Source organism: Triplophysa dalaica, chromosome 16 (genome assembly GCF_015846415.1).
Source record: "Triplophysa dalaica isolate WHDGS20190420 chromosome 16, ASM1584641v1, whole genome shotgun sequence".
Classification (NCBI taxonomy): Eukaryota; Metazoa; Chordata; class Actinopteri; order Cypriniformes; family Nemacheilidae; genus Triplophysa; species Triplophysa dalaica.
In genome coordinates, this window is record NC_079557.1 from 1,689,818 (window position 1) to 1,709,622 (window position 19,805).

General features: G+C 38.0%; 2 protein-coding genes across 2 annotated transcripts; one reads left to right on the top strand and one right to left on the bottom strand.

The window, feature by feature from the left end:
- Positions 1–507: 507 nt before the first annotated feature.
- LOC130437999 (Kv channel-interacting protein 1-like) lies at positions 508–13,551 on the top strand. The gene is made up of 8 exons (XM_056769731.1): positions 508–750; positions 7,348–7,472; positions 7,910–7,979; positions 8,205–8,275; positions 8,405–8,512; positions 9,526–9,630; positions 9,729–9,791; positions 10,187–13,551. Exons 1-8 carry the CDS (start codon positions 693–695, stop codon positions 10,232–10,234), a joined length of 648 nt encoding a protein of 215 aa, XP_056625709.1. The 5' UTR covers positions 508–692; the 3' UTR covers positions 10,235–13,551.
- Positions 13,552–13,696: 145 nt separating this feature from the next.
- LOC130437998 (T-cell leukemia homeobox protein 3) lies at positions 13,697–17,270 on the bottom strand. Its single transcript, XM_056769729.1, has 3 exons — positions 16,661–17,270; positions 15,600–15,834; positions 13,697–14,922 (listed from the first exon to the last, which is right to left on the bottom strand). Exons 1-3 carry the CDS (start codon positions 17,079–17,081, stop codon positions 14,706–14,708), a joined length of 873 nt encoding a protein of 290 aa, XP_056625707.1. The 5' UTR covers positions 17,082–17,270; the 3' UTR covers positions 13,697–14,705.
- Between the last annotated feature and the right edge of the window lie 2,535 nt (positions 17,271–19,805).

Sequence of the window (19,805 nt, forward strand, 5' to 3'; positions counted from 1 at the left end):
TGACACAGCAGGTGAATTTTGGAAGAACATCTTGGTTGTTTGGAGGAGGTCATGTGAACTTCCGTCGTTTCCATCACTTTGTTCATTTCCATTTATCATCAGACAGAAGGATGGAGAAGAAAAAAAAACAAGTGAACAGACGGAATTAAGATGAACATGTGAGTTTGTGAGAGAGGGAGAGAGAGAGGTAGAGAGAGAGGGGGAGAGAGAGAGAGAGAAGGTAGAGAGAGAGAGAGGGTAGAGAGAGAGAGAGAGAGAGAGAGAGAGAGAGAGAGGGTAGAGAGAGAGAGAGGGTAGAGGGGGTAGAGAGAGAGAGAGGGTAGAGAGAGAGAGAGGGGGTAGAGAGAGAGAGGGTAGAGAGAGAGAGAGGGTAGAGGGGGTAGAGAGAGAGAGAGAGAGAGAGAGAGAGGGTAGAGGGAGAGAGAGAGGGTAGAGGGAGAGAGAGAGGGTAGAGGGAGAGAGAGTAGAGGGAGAGAAAGAGAGAAAGAGAGAGAGAGAGAGAGAGAGAGAGAGAGAGAGAGAGAGAATGGAAGTGAAGGGAGGGGTAAAATGAGCACCAGGCAGCAGTTGGAGGCAAACGCGTTATAGTCGGAGACGAGACGATGAGGATTACACAGAGAACGAGAGACAGCGAGTGAATTAAACACACGTGACGGGGAAAACACTCACACGCTTGTTTCCACGGTGACAACATGGGGGCGGTTGTTGGCACATTGGCTATGCAGTCGAGACAGCGTCGACCATCAAGAGGTTAGTTTCTGTCTGTCCGTCACACACACGGAGAACTTCACATTTAACAGACAGACCTGCGTGCGCGCGCGTGAGTGTGTGTGTGTACATGTAAAACGCGAGTTTGTATCTGCGCATGTGTCTAGCCTCGATCATGCGTGGATGCGTTTGTGTGCGCAGCCTTGACTTGCGTGCGTGTGTTCTGTAATTAGATGAGTCACACACATCCTCACTGCACTGAGCAACAAGTGCACACCGACTGATGACAAACACACACGCACATGCTTTTTTGTCGGCAGAGTGAGGTGACGGCTAACAGTACGTGCGTCACGTGCGTGTGCTGATTTTTGTAAATATTTATTTTACGTACAGTAAATCTTATATACATGTGTGTATGTGTGTTGACTGCACATGTTGTTGTCGCCACACACACGTCATTTATTACTTCACTCACAAACTGCCTGTTACCCTGGAAGCACTGTTGTCATGGTAACACGGGGACGACGGTGCGGAGTGTTTGGACGTCTGAAGGGTCCCGACCCATCGCTCAAGGGTTGGAAGACGGATGAGAGAGAGAGAGAGAGAGAGAGTTACAGCACCTGTTGATTGTCGTCTTGTTCTCGGTTCTAAATATGCATGAAACCTTCAGTGTGTTCAGAAATAAATTAAAACGTTTTTCCTTCGTTCTTGAGTCAGAGGGTTGACTTTTGAAGTCAAAAAGTCATTGATTTGAGATGAGAAAAAACGCACTGCTGTATGTTTTTAGTGTTGTGATGAAACCTCATCAATGGGTGTTTTTAAAAATCAATGGTGAGGTTATTTTAATATGATAATATTTACACATGTCATGAACTTGATCGATGTGTGCTGTGATTGGTTTAGACATAAAAGCAGTCGAATCATCTAACTCTTGAGGTCATTTCTATGGATTTCACCCCCTTTTTTATTTTCTCTAATGATTCAAAAAATCTGCATCACATTGTTGATAAACAGGACACTCTTATGTCTTATGAGCTTCGATATGTTTTTATTATAATAAGGGCTGTCAGGATTATTAAACAGTCGTCTCATCGAGATGGTTCCAGATCATCGCATATTGTTGCACATCTCTATAGAAGACACTAGGGGGAGCTGCAGTGGCTCTTACATATTTTAGTGTATGTACTGTAACTAAAGCATTGTAATACTTGTAAAATGTACAACCATCAACACAATAAAAACTAAATAATATACCAGTCTATCAAAATGTCATTAATAATTGAAGTAAAATTTTATTGTAGTCTTGTTAGTGAGAAAAAAAACAGACTAGAAGCATTTCAATGACTGATAGTATTTTAATGGTGGCTTCACTCCTGTTTAATTGACTTAATTAACAGGTATTTGGCGGTTGTATTATTGACAGGTAAACGCCTAAACCTTAAATAAACCTTAAACATATGATGAACCAATATTTTCGAATGTATTTCCAAGAAAAGAAAAAACATAGTCCTATAATCAGAACAATATCCTCGTTTCAAAGCCGAATCAAAAATATATGAGAATTTAATGTCAAAGCTCTAGAACAGAAAAAATAATCATCAAAGCCCCAAAACAGACAATCAATCGTCATATCGCAATGATTTACTTGACAATTAATCGTCAGCCAAATGTCATAATCGTGACAGCGCTCATATTAATATTTGTATCTTTAGTGTTTTTTATCTTTCAGTCTGGCAGGCAGGTGATATAAAGGGCATCACAGGTCTGATGTTTACGGAGCGATTCACAATGAAAAGCTCTTCGGTGCTGTGCTGCTGGGCTGTTGTGTACTCGCTGTAGCTCTCCAGATTAACACCGTCACAGATTTTCTTCTTAAGGACTTGAATGTGTGCGTATCTGAATTCTGCATGAACAGAAATGAGCTTTTATCGGTGTGTTTCAGTGAAATGTAGTTTGAGTTGAGTTTGGATCATTAAAGCTGATGCTGAGAAACATCATAGATTATTCAATGTGTGTTTGCACAGGTTGTGTATCTCGCAGATTTGCTTTCTGTGTGTTTGTGTGTGTTTGATGTGGTTTGTAGTGAATATTTAAAATGTCTTGGCTCATATACACACACTGCAGCTATTGCTTAATCCTCCAGTCTCTCTCTCTCTCTCTCTCCCCCGTCTGCTGGTCTTGTGAAGGAGTTTCGTGTGTGTGTTTGTGTAGGTTTACTTAGCTGAAATCTTGAAGGTTTCCAAATACTTTCTTCTAGAATTCAGTATGTAATCATTTGCATTATGTGTGAACATCCCTGCTGAAAAAAACTATTATAGAAATTATAACAGTTTCTATTAAAATACCATTTTAAATTAGATTTGTCTAATAAAACTTCACAAAATTTCAGTTTGTAGTGTGTTTTTGGCACTATAGCAATATGATTAGAAATAGAAACCCAACAGAAATCATTACAGGAATTATAACGGTTTCCATCAAAATATCATTATGAAACATTAGCTTCTCCATTAAAACCATAACAAGATTCATTGTGTAGTATGTTTTGGCATTATTCCACTACGATTTAACATCCAACCAGTGAATGAATCGTATCCATCACATGCAGTAGAAAGTTAAAGTTTCCATTAAAACCAGTACAAATCCATTTATAACCATCATAACTTTTTAATGGTTTCTGTTTTTTTTTCCAGCAGGGATCCCACTAATAGAATCACATACCATCACATACCGTTAGATGGCAGTATAGCTCCATTAAAACCAATAACTCCATTTAAATCCATTGCAATGTCTATTGTGTTTTAAGCAGAGTTCTCTTGTTCTTCTCAGCGAGAAAAGTCTATAATATGTGCCCATGTAGAAAGTAAAGTAAACGTGTGCGTGCACGCATGCATGCAAGTTCAGACACGTTTCCACAAACACACATATGTAAATATAATCACACTCACAGTAGATGTGTTTGTGTGTGTTTGTGTTGTCCTTAATAAGATGGTTGTAGTGGAACAGTGTGTAATGAGTTATTACAGCTCAACTGAGTGTGGGTGTGTCTTGATTAGTGGTATCAATAGCAACCTTGTGTGCATTTAAAAGTGTGTGTGTGTGTGTGTTTTATCCGTCTTGAAAGTGGAGCTCTTCTCAGTTGCTGTGGTATTACACAGATTATGCTAATTATGATTATGCAAACCATTATAGCTGTGTGTGAGACAGAACATGTGTGCGAGAGAGAGGAAGAATGTGTGTTTACTGAGTGACAATGAGGATTAAAATCAGCGAAGGCATCTGCACTGCATTTCCTTCACAATTTATTCAGTTTTTATGACTTATTCGACTGGTTGTTATTTGTCTCCATCTAGTGGTCATTTGAAACCATTGGTGCTTCCCCACTTTATTATGCTATGTTAAATTGATGTTTTTATAAATGAATGTATGATGTCGGTGATTATGGGCATGGTTATAGCATCATGCCCTGAATAATTAAAAATGGTTTGTAAAGATCGGTTCAGTGTCATGGGCATCACACAGAGTTCAGCGTTACAGATGGAGAGATATGAATTCCCTTTCATTATTAATTCATTCATACTGGACAAATGAAGATCCTGGAAAAATATCCCTGGAAAACCTGTGTGTGGGTGGTTGAACTTTTAAATGAGTCGCATCAATCAAACAATGAGTGTGTGTCTGTGTGTGTTTGTGTGTGCGTCTAATGACCCATGCTTGGTCATAACAGTGTTATGTTTTTTAAAGAAGAGCATGGAAGAGAGTTCTAGAACGAGTTTTGCTGAGAAATGTTTTATGATGGTGTTATGATCTACAGAATAATATAATTCCAATGTTTTCTTAAAATAAGTCACACACACACACACACGCACACACACATACATACACACACACACACACACACACACACACACACACACACACACACGGTGAGCTGACATTGCTGTTAATGTCCTACCTGAGAGCAGAACTCATCTGGGGCCACAGCCTCACCTGAGATTTGTGAAGGACACACACACACACACATACATACATACACACACATAGACACACACACATACATGCACATACATACACACACATACATACACACACACACAAACACACACATACATGTCTGGTTTATTATCTCCATGACACGAGTCCCCATGTGTTGGTGTGCATTCAGGTTTAAGTCCCCACCCGCATATAAAAACTAGGCCATACACACACACACACACACACACACTCCAACATAATATTGGCAATATGTAATAATATTCTTGTGCGAAAATTTTATGGAAACTGTCAATAATTCACAAATTTTTCACCTCAAAATGAGAATATTATGCATGTAGAAAGTGAAGCCTTTTTGGCATCGTTGAGTTTGTGTCATCCTGTTTGGCACATTGTTTCATTGTAATGTTTTTGTTAGATTTACCAAAGAAATAAGAAATAACTTGACTCAAAGTTTACACTTTTGCGAAGCAGCTTTACACAAGGAAGCAATAGAAAATACACATAAAACACGAAGAAATCAAAATTTGGTCATTAAAGAAAATAGTGTCGCCACAAAGACAATAATAGCAGTAATTTTTGACCTTGTGGAGACATTTTGTGTTTCTCAAACAAAATGATTTATATTTAAAAGTGTAGGATTCGGGAGGAGGGTGAGTGTTAAGGAATACAAAACACAGTTTGTACAGTATCAAAATCATTATGCCTATGAAAAAGCACAATAAAACATGACTGTGTAAGAGAGAGAGAGAGAGAGAGAGAGAGAGAGAGAGAGAACGAGTCAAAGGACGATAAAAGTCAAAATGGGAAACAAAGAAGCATGTGTGTGTGAGAGAGAGGGAGAGAGAGAGAGAGAGAGAGAGAGAGAAAGAGACACAGATGCTGACAATGCAACACAACAGCACAGAAAGAGTGAGTGACTAAAGAAAAGTGGAGGATAGAGAGATCAGTCAGAAGAGATGGAGAGAGGAGAGGGAGATGGACTGCAGACCTTAGCTATAGTTTTTCTGCTTTGTGGAGCTGTGAAACTTTTACACACGCTCGGATTCATCAGCACAGAGGGTGAGACACACACACACACTCATCTGAAGAAGAGCTGAAGTTAAGTACAGTAGGTAGTTGGATGGATGGATAGATGGTTGTTTGTTAGCCCTCTGTAGTTCAGATGGTTGACATGACAGATGAACGGACGGATAAACAGATTTTGATATGTTGATATGAATGTGTTTAGTGTAGCTGTTATTGTTTCAAAGTGCTGTGTGGTTAGATGTGTGTCTACCTGATGTGATCTATAGAAACGTGTCTTGTAATGATCGCCCGCGTTGTGTTTCAAATCTGATGAATCAAATTTATCAGGTGCCTGACAGATCATCAACATTATCAGATTAAAGCAGAACTTGATCTTCAAAGCAGAAATTGTTTAAATCAAATTAATCTGTTCAACACAGAGACACAATAATCACGCAGGAAAGCTTGAATGCTTTTGTGTTTCAAGTTTAAACATTTTTGTGATCTATAAAAACCTTGCGGATTTGAGGGTCATAACGAACAATAAAATATAAAGGGAAAGAAATTCAAATTAACAATAAAATACTAGAGATTGATGAAGTGAAGGTGATGAACAAGTGTGTGTTTTGTGCACACGTGTATATGCCTTCGCATATGTGTGTATGTGCATTAGAAATGGTGCAGTGATGTATTACAGGACGTCTTTGCTAAAGCAGTGAGCCTCAGGCATGTGACCTATGACCTCACCCGTGTGTGTCCTTCGTTGCGTTCACTTTCATCACCCTTCACACACACACACACACATACACACACACACATACATGACCTTCATTCATATGTTATAAGCGTCATGCAAGAAAGATGATTGTACTTTCACCTGTACATCTCTAACCCCTTTCTTCTTGTGTGTGTCTGTGTGTGTCTCTCTGTCTCTTTAAAAATTCTTTGTAATTTTCAAAGTTCTTTTGGCTTCATTAAAATGCCTAATTATTCATTGATTCACATTCAGCAAAAATGTTTCAGACTGTGTGGTATTTAGGACAAGTGGAAATTCATGCATCTCATTTTAATCTCATTCTACAAATTCCCTGTTTCTTTGATATTCAGTCTTTATTTCTTGATGGTAATGATGAAGTCAGCGGGTCACACAGAACATGCGTCTAAAATCTAAATCAAAATATCACAACTAGCTTCACCTCTGAAAAGACTTGCCTTTATGATGGCTGGTGAGATCAAATGATCTTTAACCCCTCACATTATGTGTCATTCATACTATGGTTACACACTTATGGACAGAAATGTTTACGGTGTAAATGTGTACAGGAAAATGTCTATTGTCAAGTATTGTACATTTTTGTTACTTGTAATCAACAATTCTCTCTCATATCTGTCATACTGCCACGTTTTTCAGCTACTGTTGCACTTGTGTATATGGTTTAGTGACAATAAAGGGATTTGATTTGATTGACACACAGATACAGCCAATCAGATCGTGATAGAGAACATCACATTTAACTGCACAGTTTCCTACTGCAGTTCCATGTTTGTCATGTTATGGAAATAAACCCTGTAACTTGTTTTGAATGTTTTGAATAAGCTGACTCTCTCTCTCTCTCTCTCTCTCTTTCTCTGTCTTTGCAGATAAACTAGATGATGAATTGGAGTTATCTGTAGTTTGTCATCGTCCTGAAGGATTAGAGCAACTACTGGCACAAACAAGCTTCAGCAAGAAAGAACTACAAGTGCTGTACAGGGGCTTTAAAAATGTATGTAAACATAAACACACACACACACACACACACACACACACAAACTCACACACTCTCACAGAAAAGCACACATTCACTGACACACACACGCTCACACAAAAACTCACAGACATACACACACATGCAGACACACTCACCGACACGCTCACTCACAGAAACACTTAGACACACACACATTCATAGACCCACTCACATTCATGCACGCACGCAAACACACACACACACACACACACACACACACACGCATTCACACACAGACATTCACAGACACACACACACACGCAAAGACACGCACACACAGACACACACACATACACACACACTTTCACAGACAGACATTCATAGACACACTCAAGTGCAAAGACACGCACACTCAGACACACACACACGGATCAGTACTGTACAGTGTGTGTTTTTTTCTCACTGTTTCTCAGGAATGTCCCTGTGGAGTCGTGAATGAGGAGACCTTCAAACACATCTACTCAAAGTTCTTTCCTCAAGGAGGTGTGTGGTGCTATCGTGTGTGTTACACGCGCGTGCATGGGTGTGTTTTAATGGATTGTTGTGGTTAGATTTTAACAAAATCCTGAAGTTTAAGCATCAGCACAAAACGCTGAACTTTTACTCTCTGAACTTATATTTTAATAACAGAATGCCCAATAAAGCCGCTGTTGTTTACATAAAAAAAGTATATAAATAATCTTAAATAAATTCACTTTCTCCCTGCAGACGCCAGCACATACGCACATTACCTGTTCAATGCTTTTGACTCCTCCCACAATGGATCCATCAAATTTGAGGTGATCTGTTTCTCTCGCTCTCTTTGTTGGTTGTTGATTTATCTGTGTCAGTGTGTTATTTGCTTTCGTCTTAAGGATGAGTCACTCTTCTTTTCACACTTATCCTCTCTCTTGCTCTTTCTCTCTCAGGACTTTGTGGCAGCTCTGTCCATCTTACTGAGAGGCTCAACAACAGAGAAGTTACAGTGGACCTTTAATCTATACGACATCAACCAAGACGGTTACATTAATAAAGAGGTTTGTGTGTGAACGTTTCATTCGCTACTCATTCTTGATTATCATTCACATATTGATATAATAGTAAAGTAATAAATACTATCAAATAACAAAAACTGATGTGAGGGATTTATTTATAGACAAAAGAAAAAATGTAACCCAATCAAACCAATTTAAACTTTTATTTTGAAGCTAATACAAAGTATTTGTCATTAGGCTAGATCAGGGGTTCTCAAACCTTTTGGGGCCAGGGACCCCTTAAAGTTATGAAAATAGGAAATTATAACAGTTATTAAGCATATGTTTAACACATTTTGCACTGTTTTTAAAGTATATGTATTGATTTTTTTTTCAAACAAAAAAATGCAGATGTATTTCATGGTGATAAATACAATCATTTATTTTTAATCATTTTAATTCCATTTATGTGCTTTCAAAGAAAAATATTTTGCTGATTTAAGTGTTCATATGAAACAGTACAATTATTTTATTGGTCTAGCTAGTGTCTGATAATATAACTATTTATATTTGATTCAATTTATGTTATATAAATATGTATTATATAAAATGTATTAAATAAACTATTTGTTGAATTTTGTTGTATGTTAATTTTATTAAATAGGCAATTTGTTGAATGAGTCCTGCAGTTCAGCCGCATTTAAAGAAACCGTGTGGTACACTGACATCTAGCGGTTGACCTCTGTATTGCAGTCTAAATTCTAAACGTTAGAGAGACAAATTTCGCCAAGAAACGCTTCTTCTGGGTTTCTTCTGCTTGCTATCAAAAATAATCTACAGGCATTCAATTGTTTTTGAATGTGTACCGGAGGTTACAGTCCATGAATATGCACGTTAATGTTTGTTGATGTTGTTGCTTTGAAGACTGCGGACCCCCAGAACGTCTGTTCTAGATTACAGTAACACTAAATTTGGTCTCTTAACCAGCTTCATTCAGTACATTGAACAGAACTGATCTCATGCAGAATTGAAAACATGACTTCAAGCGTCTAAGCGTGTGTGTTTGTGTGTTTCAGGAAATGACACATATAGTGAAAGCCATTTATGATATGATGGGCCGCTTTACATATCCTGCTCTGAAGACCGACACCACCAAACACCACGTGGATGCTTTCTTTCAGGTAGGTTACATGCCCCCGTGAGATGCTGTACGTCAGATTTCAGTGGTTACATTTTTAAACAACTGTTTAGAATAAGATGAATGATGTTCTCCTTCTAGAAAATGGACAAGAATAGAGACGGAGTGGTCACTCTGGACGAGTTTATCCTCTCTTGTCAAGAGGTACCTGTTCTTATTCTGAGCTTCTTACAATACACACTGTGTCAATTGTGTCTGTGTTATGACCTTCTACATTTGCAAACATGTGTAAAACTGTATACCATAATGCAGTGCACTTATATGTCCATTTGTAGCTTGATTATTGAACTGAAAGCAATAGCATCCATTTATAGTATACAAATGTAGTATACTTAGAGTGTAAATGATCAAGTGTGCTCATGGATAATGTAAATGAATCCAGTGCCCTCTTGTGATGGAGAGTGAGTACTGCAGTAACAATGAAATAGACAAACTCTGGTTTGAATGAGAAAACTGTAGAAACTAGCTGCGCTTTCGTCCTCTCTTTCTCTGACTTTATTTCACTTGTCATTGTGTCTTTCTTCTGTTCATGTTTTCAGGATGAAAACATCATGCGATCGCTGCAGCTCTTTGAGAATGTCATATAGCCACAGGAAGATGGAGGATGATAGAGGATTTAATACAAGAGTTAGTGAAGAAACAGAAGGAACGAAACATGAACTTTGAAGCTGATCAGTGTTATGGCCAAAATGAGGAAAGACTTTGACCCTCATCACAATGGTTACAGATGTGACTGTGTGTTTGTTCAGATATGTCTTACTGTCTTTACTTTGTTGCCATAGCGATATGATGTCTGCTTATCATGCTGAAAACAAGCATTTTCTATCTGTTCAAAACTTGTTCTTTTTATACAGTTTGACCATGTCTGACCCTATCAGACCTTATGTCACTCTATCAGACCTTATCTCACTCAATCAGACCTGATCTGACCCTTTCAGACCTGATCTGACCCTTTCAGACCTGATCTGACTCTATCAGACCTGATCTCACCCTATCAGACCGTATCTCACCCTATCAGACCTGATCTGACCCTATCCGACTTTATCTGACCCCATTAGACCTAATCTGACCCTATCACACCCTATCAGACCTTATCTGACCCTATCAGACCTGATCCCACCCTATCAGACCTGATCCCACCCTATCAGACCTGATCTGACCCTATCAGACTTTATCTTACCATATCAGACCTGATCTGACCCTATCCGACATTATCTGACCCCATTAGACCTAATCTGGCCCTATCACACCCTATCAGACCTTATCTGACCCTATCAAACCTGATCCCACCCTATCAGACCTGATCCCATCCTATCAGACCTGATCTGACCCTATCAGACTTAATCTTACCATATCAGACCTGATCTGACCCTATTGGACCTTTTCTCACCCTATCACATATTATCTATCAGACCTTGTCTCACCCTATCAGATCTTATGTCACCCTATCACACCTTATCTGACCCTATGAGCCCTCATCTGATCTTATTTGATCTTACCTGACCCTATCTGAGTGAAATGGCTGTTGATAACCCAACAGAAGGAGGTTTTGAAATGTTTACTTGTGTTAATCATGTGTGTGTCTAAGCAGATAGAGCAGTTTGAATTATGAAATGAAACGGGTTCATTTATGCCCGGTGGGGTTCTCAGAGGTCCTTTTAAAACCAATCTTCTTCGGTCTGAACTTTGCAGAACTGAATTACTGTGATCTGTCCTAAAATATCTTGTTGATCTTTGATGTGTCCAAGTATTTTTGTGTGTTTAAGAGCTGTCCAAGGGGGATTTAAGTGAAATGTTTTGCAGAGCCTCTTTTGGTACGCTCAACATTTCTATGCCAAAAACACAAATGTTAATCACGTCTCCCTGTTTTTCAGAGAAAACCCCTTTTCTTTTATTTCTAATGAAGCAACCAATCAGCATTCAATCAACTGGATTTACATGACCAATCAGCACGTTCAGCTTTATCTCAACTAAAGGGATAAAGTAGTTAGAGAGCAGCAGTGCATCTCTACACTAATATCAGTGTTACAGCGTGTTTGTTTTTTACAGTATTAACTGATGTATTATAATATCGTGCACGTGCTAAGATGTCTCTCATCGTCCAATTGCTGTTGATCTGATGTCTGTATGTGTGTGTTATTGTGTGAGTTTGTGCTCGTCTCTTATACTAGTCTGAGATGTTGTGTGCTTTTCATTGCTTTAAGTTCCACCTACTCAAATCTCTGCTTCCTGATTGGTCTGTTTGTCTGTCAGTGTCAGAGAGGGAGGATTTGTTTGTGGGTGAATCTCACAAAGACTCATCCGTGTCAGTAGTTCAACCGGTATTTGTATAAATGTTCTTGAGGTGTCAAGTTGAAATGCTTTGAACAGTATTGAAAGAGTCCTCATCTATCGTGGACTCTCATTGGATACGTTTTTTTAAATATTTTTTAAATAATTTCTTTCCATGCGAAGCTTACATTTTATATGTTGACTCGATTATATTTTTGCACACAAATCTAAATTCAAACTTTGAAGCATAAGCTGCTCATACATAAAATTGGGGACAAACAGGAAATGTTTATACAGTTTTGCTCAAAAGGATTCTCACCTCCACATCTCTATAGAGGAATCGTCTCAATCTATTTTTGAACACATGGTTCTTTAAACATATTAGGCATTATAAGTGAAGATGCAAGCTGTTATCTTGGCAAACATAAGAGGTTGTAAAAGAATAATTATGAGCAATGTGTATTAGAGAATATCACATTTATTTCATAATGACATCCCACTATTTTTAAAATTTATATTCTCAAATGAAAGGTTCGATTTTCGTAAGGATTTTCAAGAAAATAACAAAAGGCTTAACAATGCAGATTTATTTTGACGGCCTTCCTTTATCATATTTACCTACACTCTTAAAAATAAAGGTGCTATAAAGAGGAATTATTTTTGGTTTCACAAAGAACCATTCAGCCAAAGGCTCTTTAAAGAACCATCTCTTTTGTACCTTTTTATAATTTAAAGAACCGTTTTTCACCACGAAGAACCTTTGTCAAAGGTACTCTATGGGAACCATTTAGACAAAAGGGTTCTTCTATGGCATCGTGAAGCATCTTTATTTTTAAGAGTGCAGGGAATTAATAATTTTGAGCACAAGTGTATGTATACTTGAAGAGTTTGCTTCCAAAATGAGATAACTTCATCATGTTTTTTATTTTGCATTCCAATTCATATCAATAAAACTGCAGTTTGTTTGTTTTGATTTAAGCCATAATAACTGAAATAATACAGCTAACACAATAAAAACATGATAAGTAATAAAAAACATGATTTTTGGAAACAAAACTCTTCATTTCCTGTTTGGAACAATCCGATTTTTTCCCCAAAAATGTGTTTTACTTAAATAAAAATGTAATCGCTTTATTTTTAATGGTTATTCTTACTAATGTAATACAGTATTTTTGTAATGTATATCTGTAAAACAATATTTTTAAGTGAGTTTAAAAAGCAAAACAAAAAAACACCTTTTCTGCTTTATTTTCTGACTTGTCATCAATTGTCACAATAATATCTTTGATTCTGGCAAGATTTGTGAGATTCACCCTGTGAAACTGCAGTCTTTAGGAGTTTGACTGACAAGTGCTGTAATCCTCAGCGATCACTGTGTGTGTGTGTGTGTGTGTGTGCGTGTGTGTGTGTGTGTGTGTATGTGTGTGTGTGTATCTATTTGATATCATGTCTTTCTTTGTTAAACTACTGCAAGTGAAAGCTGTGATTTGCCAAAACTCAGTAATGTTAATGACAGCCATAGTGCCACCGTACTGTGATATTATTTAACTTGGGAAAGAAAAGAATGAGAGAAGAGTTTATGAAAGAAGTGGGAATGAAATAGCATTTAAAAATCCATTATAGGTCTGTAAGTCATTACCAAACACAACTGGATCTTTATTGATTAAAAAGTGTAGGACTTGATTTTATCCCTCACAAATCAATTGCGTGATGGACAGACACGAGTGGAATTGTTAAGGATTTGATGTCAGGCATGGAAAAGTTATTACAAGTTTGAAGCAGACAAACATTTTCTTTATTTGGAGATGAACTGTTGTGTTATTAAGACCGGGGATGTGTGTAAACCAGTTCTGACTTGAAGACGTAGCTGATAAACTCCTGAAAATGTGAATAAACAGAAAGAGTTTTGTGGCAGGAATCAAAAGCCATCAGTTTTGTGATGAAATGTTGCTATAACGTTACAGCTGTGATTTATCACAGTCCTGGCGTCCCTCATTTCTACTTTATCGACCATAGCATTTATTTTCATTTCTTTTATTGATCATTTTTTGATCATGTATTAATGTTTTTCCACAATCGAGCATGTTTAGTTTCAAATATATGATATTTGATTTATTTCACACTATTTATATTTTATACTTTAAGGGATGTGATAGAAGCTGTTTTTAATAACAGTTTCAGGATGCTGAACAGGGCCAAGAATAGAATGAGGAAAGGAGATTTTTTTTTCTGTGATCAAATAAGATCAGGACACAAACAAACTCTCACGTGACAGAGAGACAGACAGACAGGGAGATTAAATATCCTCTTGTTCAAATGTTGTAAACTGCTATTTAACAATAAAATATTCAATGCGTAAAGTTGATGGTTCTGTGGTGGTTTTACTTACTTTTGCTTTCCAGCGGTCAACAGGGACAAACACTGGACGGTAATTTAACTCACTAAAATAACATTAATCAGATTTTTGGAAGAGTTGTTTTGTACATGACCGACTGTCAGTTAGTTCTGTGGATATTTTGCCTGTGTTTTACTTTTTTGGGCAAAAACAAACACAGAGCTCTTGGATCCTGTTTTCTTATTTGTCTCCACCAAGTGCAAGTCTCTTAGACGTGGTTTACGTTGTCATTTCACTCTTCACAAAAAGTGCTTCGATTGTTCACGACTTCACATATAAAATATTTGATCAAAAAGTCTGATTGGTGTTCATGTCATCTGTTTGTTCCTCCTGTTGTGAGCGTGCTGAAGGTCAGAATGTGTCCTGAATCCAGCATCCGCTCATGAAGCTGTTTAAGTCAGTGTGGTGGTTGTTGGCGTCATTTTGCCGGCTCTCTCCTGAGCCCATGGCTGGAGGTTCTGGAGGGCGTAGAGAGAGGTGTTGTGCACACACAGAGGATCTGAGGACACAGATTCGCTCATGGACTTCTGGAGGGCATCGGCCTGAAGCTGAAGCAGCATCCGATTGGCCTGCTGGCGGCCTGCCTCTCTTTCCTCTGCTGTTTGCCTTCTAGACATTTGGGGCAATTTAAAGGAAGGTAAGAAAGGCCATTAAATTGAGCACACAATTAGCCTGTATGACAATAATTGTACTTAATAATGAAATGTTATTATCTTAAATAAATAAAATGAAGTTCTAAATCTAGATGCATTGAGCATGATGTTAAAATTCTGTGTAGGCTCTTAAAAATAAAAGTTTGCTGTGATGGCACTGAAAAATTTGTTTTGGTTAACCAAAGAATCTTTCATTTAAAGGTTCTTAAAATAATTGACAAATGCTTTAATAGTCTGTAGAACCCATTAGTTTCTTTGGATCTTCAAGTATTTTATGGAACAATACACCCAGACCAAAATAACTTTTAGGAACATCAGGAGTGTATATTTCTGTATTTAGCAGGTTTTCCACAATATATTTTTACATTCTCAGGAGGTGTTATTTGTCATTTTTGTTGGATTTTTTTTGAAAATTGTTATAAACTATACATGTTTATTTGTGTCATTGTGTTATTTTTTTGTCCTGGTATTTTTTCTTTGCTGTTTTGTCGCTGATACATGTTGTGAAAACACAACAAAAAGGACAAAAAGATGTCCTGAACACATTATAGTTTTATGACAAAGTGCAACATTAATGAAATAAAGAGCATCGTGAAAAGATCTCTGTCTGGTCTACAGGCTCATGTGTCTCACCTCCACTTGGTCCGACGGTTTTGGAACCAGGTTTTCACCTGCGCGTCCGTCATCTTCAGGCTCTTGGCGAGAGAGGCGCGTTCCGCGCTCGCGAGATATTTCTGCCGGTGAAAGCGCTTCTCCAACTCACAGATCTGAACGCGAGAAAACGACGTGCGGGGCTTTTTCCGTTTTGGGGGAGTTCGGTTCTGATACGGGTGACCGATCCGCCGGGTCACCGTGAATGGGATTAGTGCTGAGAAAAAAGAGAGCAAAAGTGAAGATCCCATATCGAGAAAAGACAATAATTTACTCCAGTAGCTTAATTGGTTAAGCATTGGGTACGCGACGCAAAGGGTCTCATATTCGATGGGCAAGGGACACATAGTGATTAAATATATATCTTGAATGCGCTTGTATGTCGCTTTGGATAAAGCTTAACATGCAAATGTGAACCCAGTGATAACATAGATTCATGTTTAATTCAGAAAACGAATAAGATGGCTTTAAAACATATATTATGACTGTGAAACAAAAACACGTGATTAGGTTTTTTTTAATTGTTTGTTAACTTAAAATATGCATAGGGCCTATATTTATCAAATATTGACATTAAAAAATCTAAAAGGAGTGCATTCTGATATGCTGTATTTTCAATTTATCACACGTGTGAAACGGAAAATACTCCATACACTTTTAACAGAATTTCTGCTTCTTATAAATGTTCTAGGCACAGTAGTAATTGTATTTTTTTTATTCGATAATTATTATAATATATTTAAGCGTGGTTTTGTATGATAAAAATAATCAAATATTGAATAGCATGCAAATAATTGCTGCTTTCCTGACGTATTTACAAGAATTTACTTGTAATATTTTAGGCCTGGTGTACAGCTACTGCTGTGATTAATAAATTGAAATAACTTCATGAACAACAAATTGTTTAGTAGGGAAGACAATTTTAAAATGATCAATTAGTTGTTAAATATTACTTGTATAAAGTGTCTGAAATGCATTGCGACAGTCAGACAGCCAACATTGTTCTGTGAATCGTGATTCCAAAATCTTTTCTTGCCCTTTACCTGGCAATCTCTCTTTGGAGAACCTGCGGTTATTGTCCATCCACGGAAAACACAGACTCCCCAGCGTGGGTACTGCGCTCACCATGGACGGCGGCACCGCGGCGGCCAGAGGTCTGTGCGCCGGAACCCGAATCACCCCATTGGGCAAAAAAGTTCCGCTCATTCCGTAAATCCGCCCGGAGTCCTCCAGTAAACCCGTGATCCCGGAGAGGGAGACGGGCATAGCGGCGTGAGGCGCAACGCTCGCTTTGTTCGGGCTCCCCAAACGACTGTTATCCACTATGTTACCGCAGTGCGCGCGACTGATTTCCGAATCCAAAGAGCCCAGGATCCGGTCGATCCCGAATCGTATGGGTTCCTGATTGGCTTTGGATGGAGGTTTTGGTTCGCTGGCCTCTGGGGTTCGGTCTCCGCGCTCCATATTTCCCCTGTGACAAACCAAATCCGTTGCGCAGTAGATTATAACAGATTAAGACAAGTGAATCCCGTTAGATGTGGCGAACATATTTTCAATTTAACAGCTACTTTGTCCATGGTCTCTATGGCTGTCCTCTTTGCTTTTCCTCCTTTGAACTTCCACGGGTCTGATGTGCGTACCGATGCGTCTAGCGTCAAACTGTCGCGTTTGTACTCTGCGCTCTTGCCAAACTCGTCTGCGCAAGTTTTTATTGGTCGACTCTGCCGAATCGTCATTATCTCTGTCTATTGGCTGACATTTAGACTCAGAAAAAATAAGATGTGAACCAGGAGTCCCGTTAATTATCTAATATAAACCTGCAATAATGTCATCACATCCGTTTCTGAAATGCACTTTGTTTAATTGCGGTGTATCAGAAAAATACATAATTTATTTACAGATATTTCTTTTCAGAATTTCTCATTATTTTAAATTAACATGTCAGGCACACATTTCAAATAAACTTTTGTTGATCTAATAATAATGTTTAATAAAAAAGTGTTTTATATTAAGTAATCTGTTTGTGTCAGTTGAAAGTAAATGTTTCTCTCCAGAAGGGATTCACTGTGATTAACGTGACGGGTTTCATTCTGTTATCGATCTTTTGTAATCGGAGAATATCACCATTAAACATGTAATCGTCATCTCCAAAGAGCCCTGCTGCTGAAATGTACACCATCGATTTGTACCATGGCGTTGACAAATGCTTGAACCACTCATGCCAAATGCTCTCTATTGTGCGTAATTGCCTTTAGTAAAACTGTCCTGCATCATTTCACAACAGACCAATTATATTTCAGCGAACAAATTTTACCAAAAATATCCATCAGTATTTGTTGGGAAGGAAGGGGGCATATTTACTGTTGTGCGCGCGCGCGCAAAGCCTTGTAAATTGACGGCCAAATTCTTGTCCTCTCACCAGGAAATAGAGTGTTTGCCGTGGGCAGTCTGCTGGCAGGACGGGCGCAATGAAAGAGCCGTGAAGATTGACTCGATAATGCAGTTTAGAAGCGTCTGCGCAGGTGAAATGGACATGAGCGGCCCCGGGCCCCACAGACACAATTGGCTGGATCATCTTTACCATAAAGAACATGACAAGGCAGACTTTATATGAAAAGTAAGCCCCCGCAGATTGTTGTTTATTGGCTTTTATAGCCCGAGTGAATATTGTTTTTTATTATCATTTCTATATTTATGACCTCCTATTTACGCACACCTCAGGTTTAGACATTCCGTTTAGTACCCAACAAATAGATAGATTTTTATTTCATGTTTTTAAACCCTTATTTCTACGTAATTTTGTAATAATACACTTATGTTTTAAATTGATGCTGCATATATGTTTTTGTATTTTCTTCCTCAAGGCACTTTGAAGTTTGGTTTAATTTGACACCTGCTGAATTGATTTAAATAAATACAATATGTACACTTAAATCTCTCAAGGCAAAACGAGGCTGTGCACGAAATTGTGACCCGGTGTTCGACACTCCAAAAGATTTATTTGTGTTACTATCCAATTTTCATCTTCACTTTTCCCGGCGAAATGGACACAATCTCCGAAATATGTGACAACACCACGGAGCCTTTATCGGTTGTTAGACTTTATAGTTGACACATGAATGATTTTTTAAAAACCACCCCATGAATGTATTCGGACATTTCTGGCAGAGACGCTTGACTCCCCTAAACGTGCTTCTGGCGCTCTTTCCGTGCCATATGTACACACGGAGAGTGCGCTGTTGCCGAGATATTTGGCCTGCATGTTTACTGTTACACTTGTGATAAGTAGCCTATAAATTGTTTGACATTTGCTTCTCCTTTGTAATTTTGGTCTTATTAATAAGAAAGAAGCCTTAATTGAGACCATGTTGCAATTAGCCTATTCGGTTAAGCTCATACAACCAGATTAATTTTATATGACTATTGTTTCCTGTTTTCTGCGCAATGGACACCTCTCTCTCCCTCATCACCCTCCCACACACGCTGAATTGTTTGAGAGCTCTGAGGTCTTCACCGTCGTGTATTCTGCTCGTGAACGCGCACATCCGTCATCTTGATGCTCCGGATGTCCCGTGAGGTTCGGTCCAAAGACAGCTCGAGGATATTTCGTTTATAACTCTCAACTCTGTTGTACAATAATTTAATTTAATTTGTTAAAATTTTAATATGAATTTAAATGCATAAAAGCTTTATATAAAAAGGAATGCTTATTTCCACCTTGATTACTATTGCTTTAATCAACTGTGTTTGTTAAATCCGACCAATGAAATCATTGTATAATTTGCATCATTTGTGAGACAGGGACGGCGTTGCGTCTGAAAATACAGAAAAAAGATCAAGTATATGAGGTACAGACTTGCTGACGGTGTTCTTATGGTAAGGATAACAAATGATTTTTCTAAAAAAAAATATTGGACTAGTTGTACATTATTGAATCAGAGCATACTTAATGATTTCAAATTCTGTATAGTAAACAAAATTCTACATTTTGTATTTAATACATACAACATCAGATTCTGTCTTCCTGTTTGATCCCATATTGCGTTTTGTTCTTTTAGGCCTATACATTTTTTAAAGCTTATGAAAATGGCTTTCGAAACCAAAAATAATTGTATCTGTTTAGTTAATTTGAATTCGATTTAGAACATCAAAGCTCTTAACGAAAGATGTGAGATAAAAGGCTTCTGT

Excerpts from the sequence above, each read along its gene's own strand:
- LOC130437999 (XM_056769731.1), top strand. The coding sequence starts at position 693 with ATGGGGGCGGTTGTTGGCACATTGGCTATGCAGTCGAGACAGCGTCGA. Across the intron at positions 751-7,347 it reads ACAGCGTCGACCATCAAGAG|ATAAACTAGATGATGAATTG; the intron begins GTTAGTTTCTGT and ends CTGTCTTTGCAG. Across the intron at positions 8,513-9,525 it reads ACGGTTACATTAATAAAGAG|GAAATGACACATATAGTGAA; the intron begins GTTTGTGTGTGA and ends TGTGTGTTTCAG.
- LOC130437998 (XM_056769729.1), bottom strand. The coding sequence starts at position 17,081 with ATGGAGCGCGGAGACCGAACCCCAGAGGCCAGCGAACCAAAACCTCCA. Across the intron at positions 15,835-16,660 it reads CTCCAAAGAGAGATTGCCAG|CACTAATCCCATTCACGGTG; the intron begins GTAAAGGGCAAG and ends CTTTTTTCTCAG. Across the intron at positions 14,923-15,599 it reads AACCGTCGGACCAAGTGGAG|AAGGCAAACAGCAGAGGAAA; the intron begins GTGAGACACATG and ends CCAAATGTCTAG.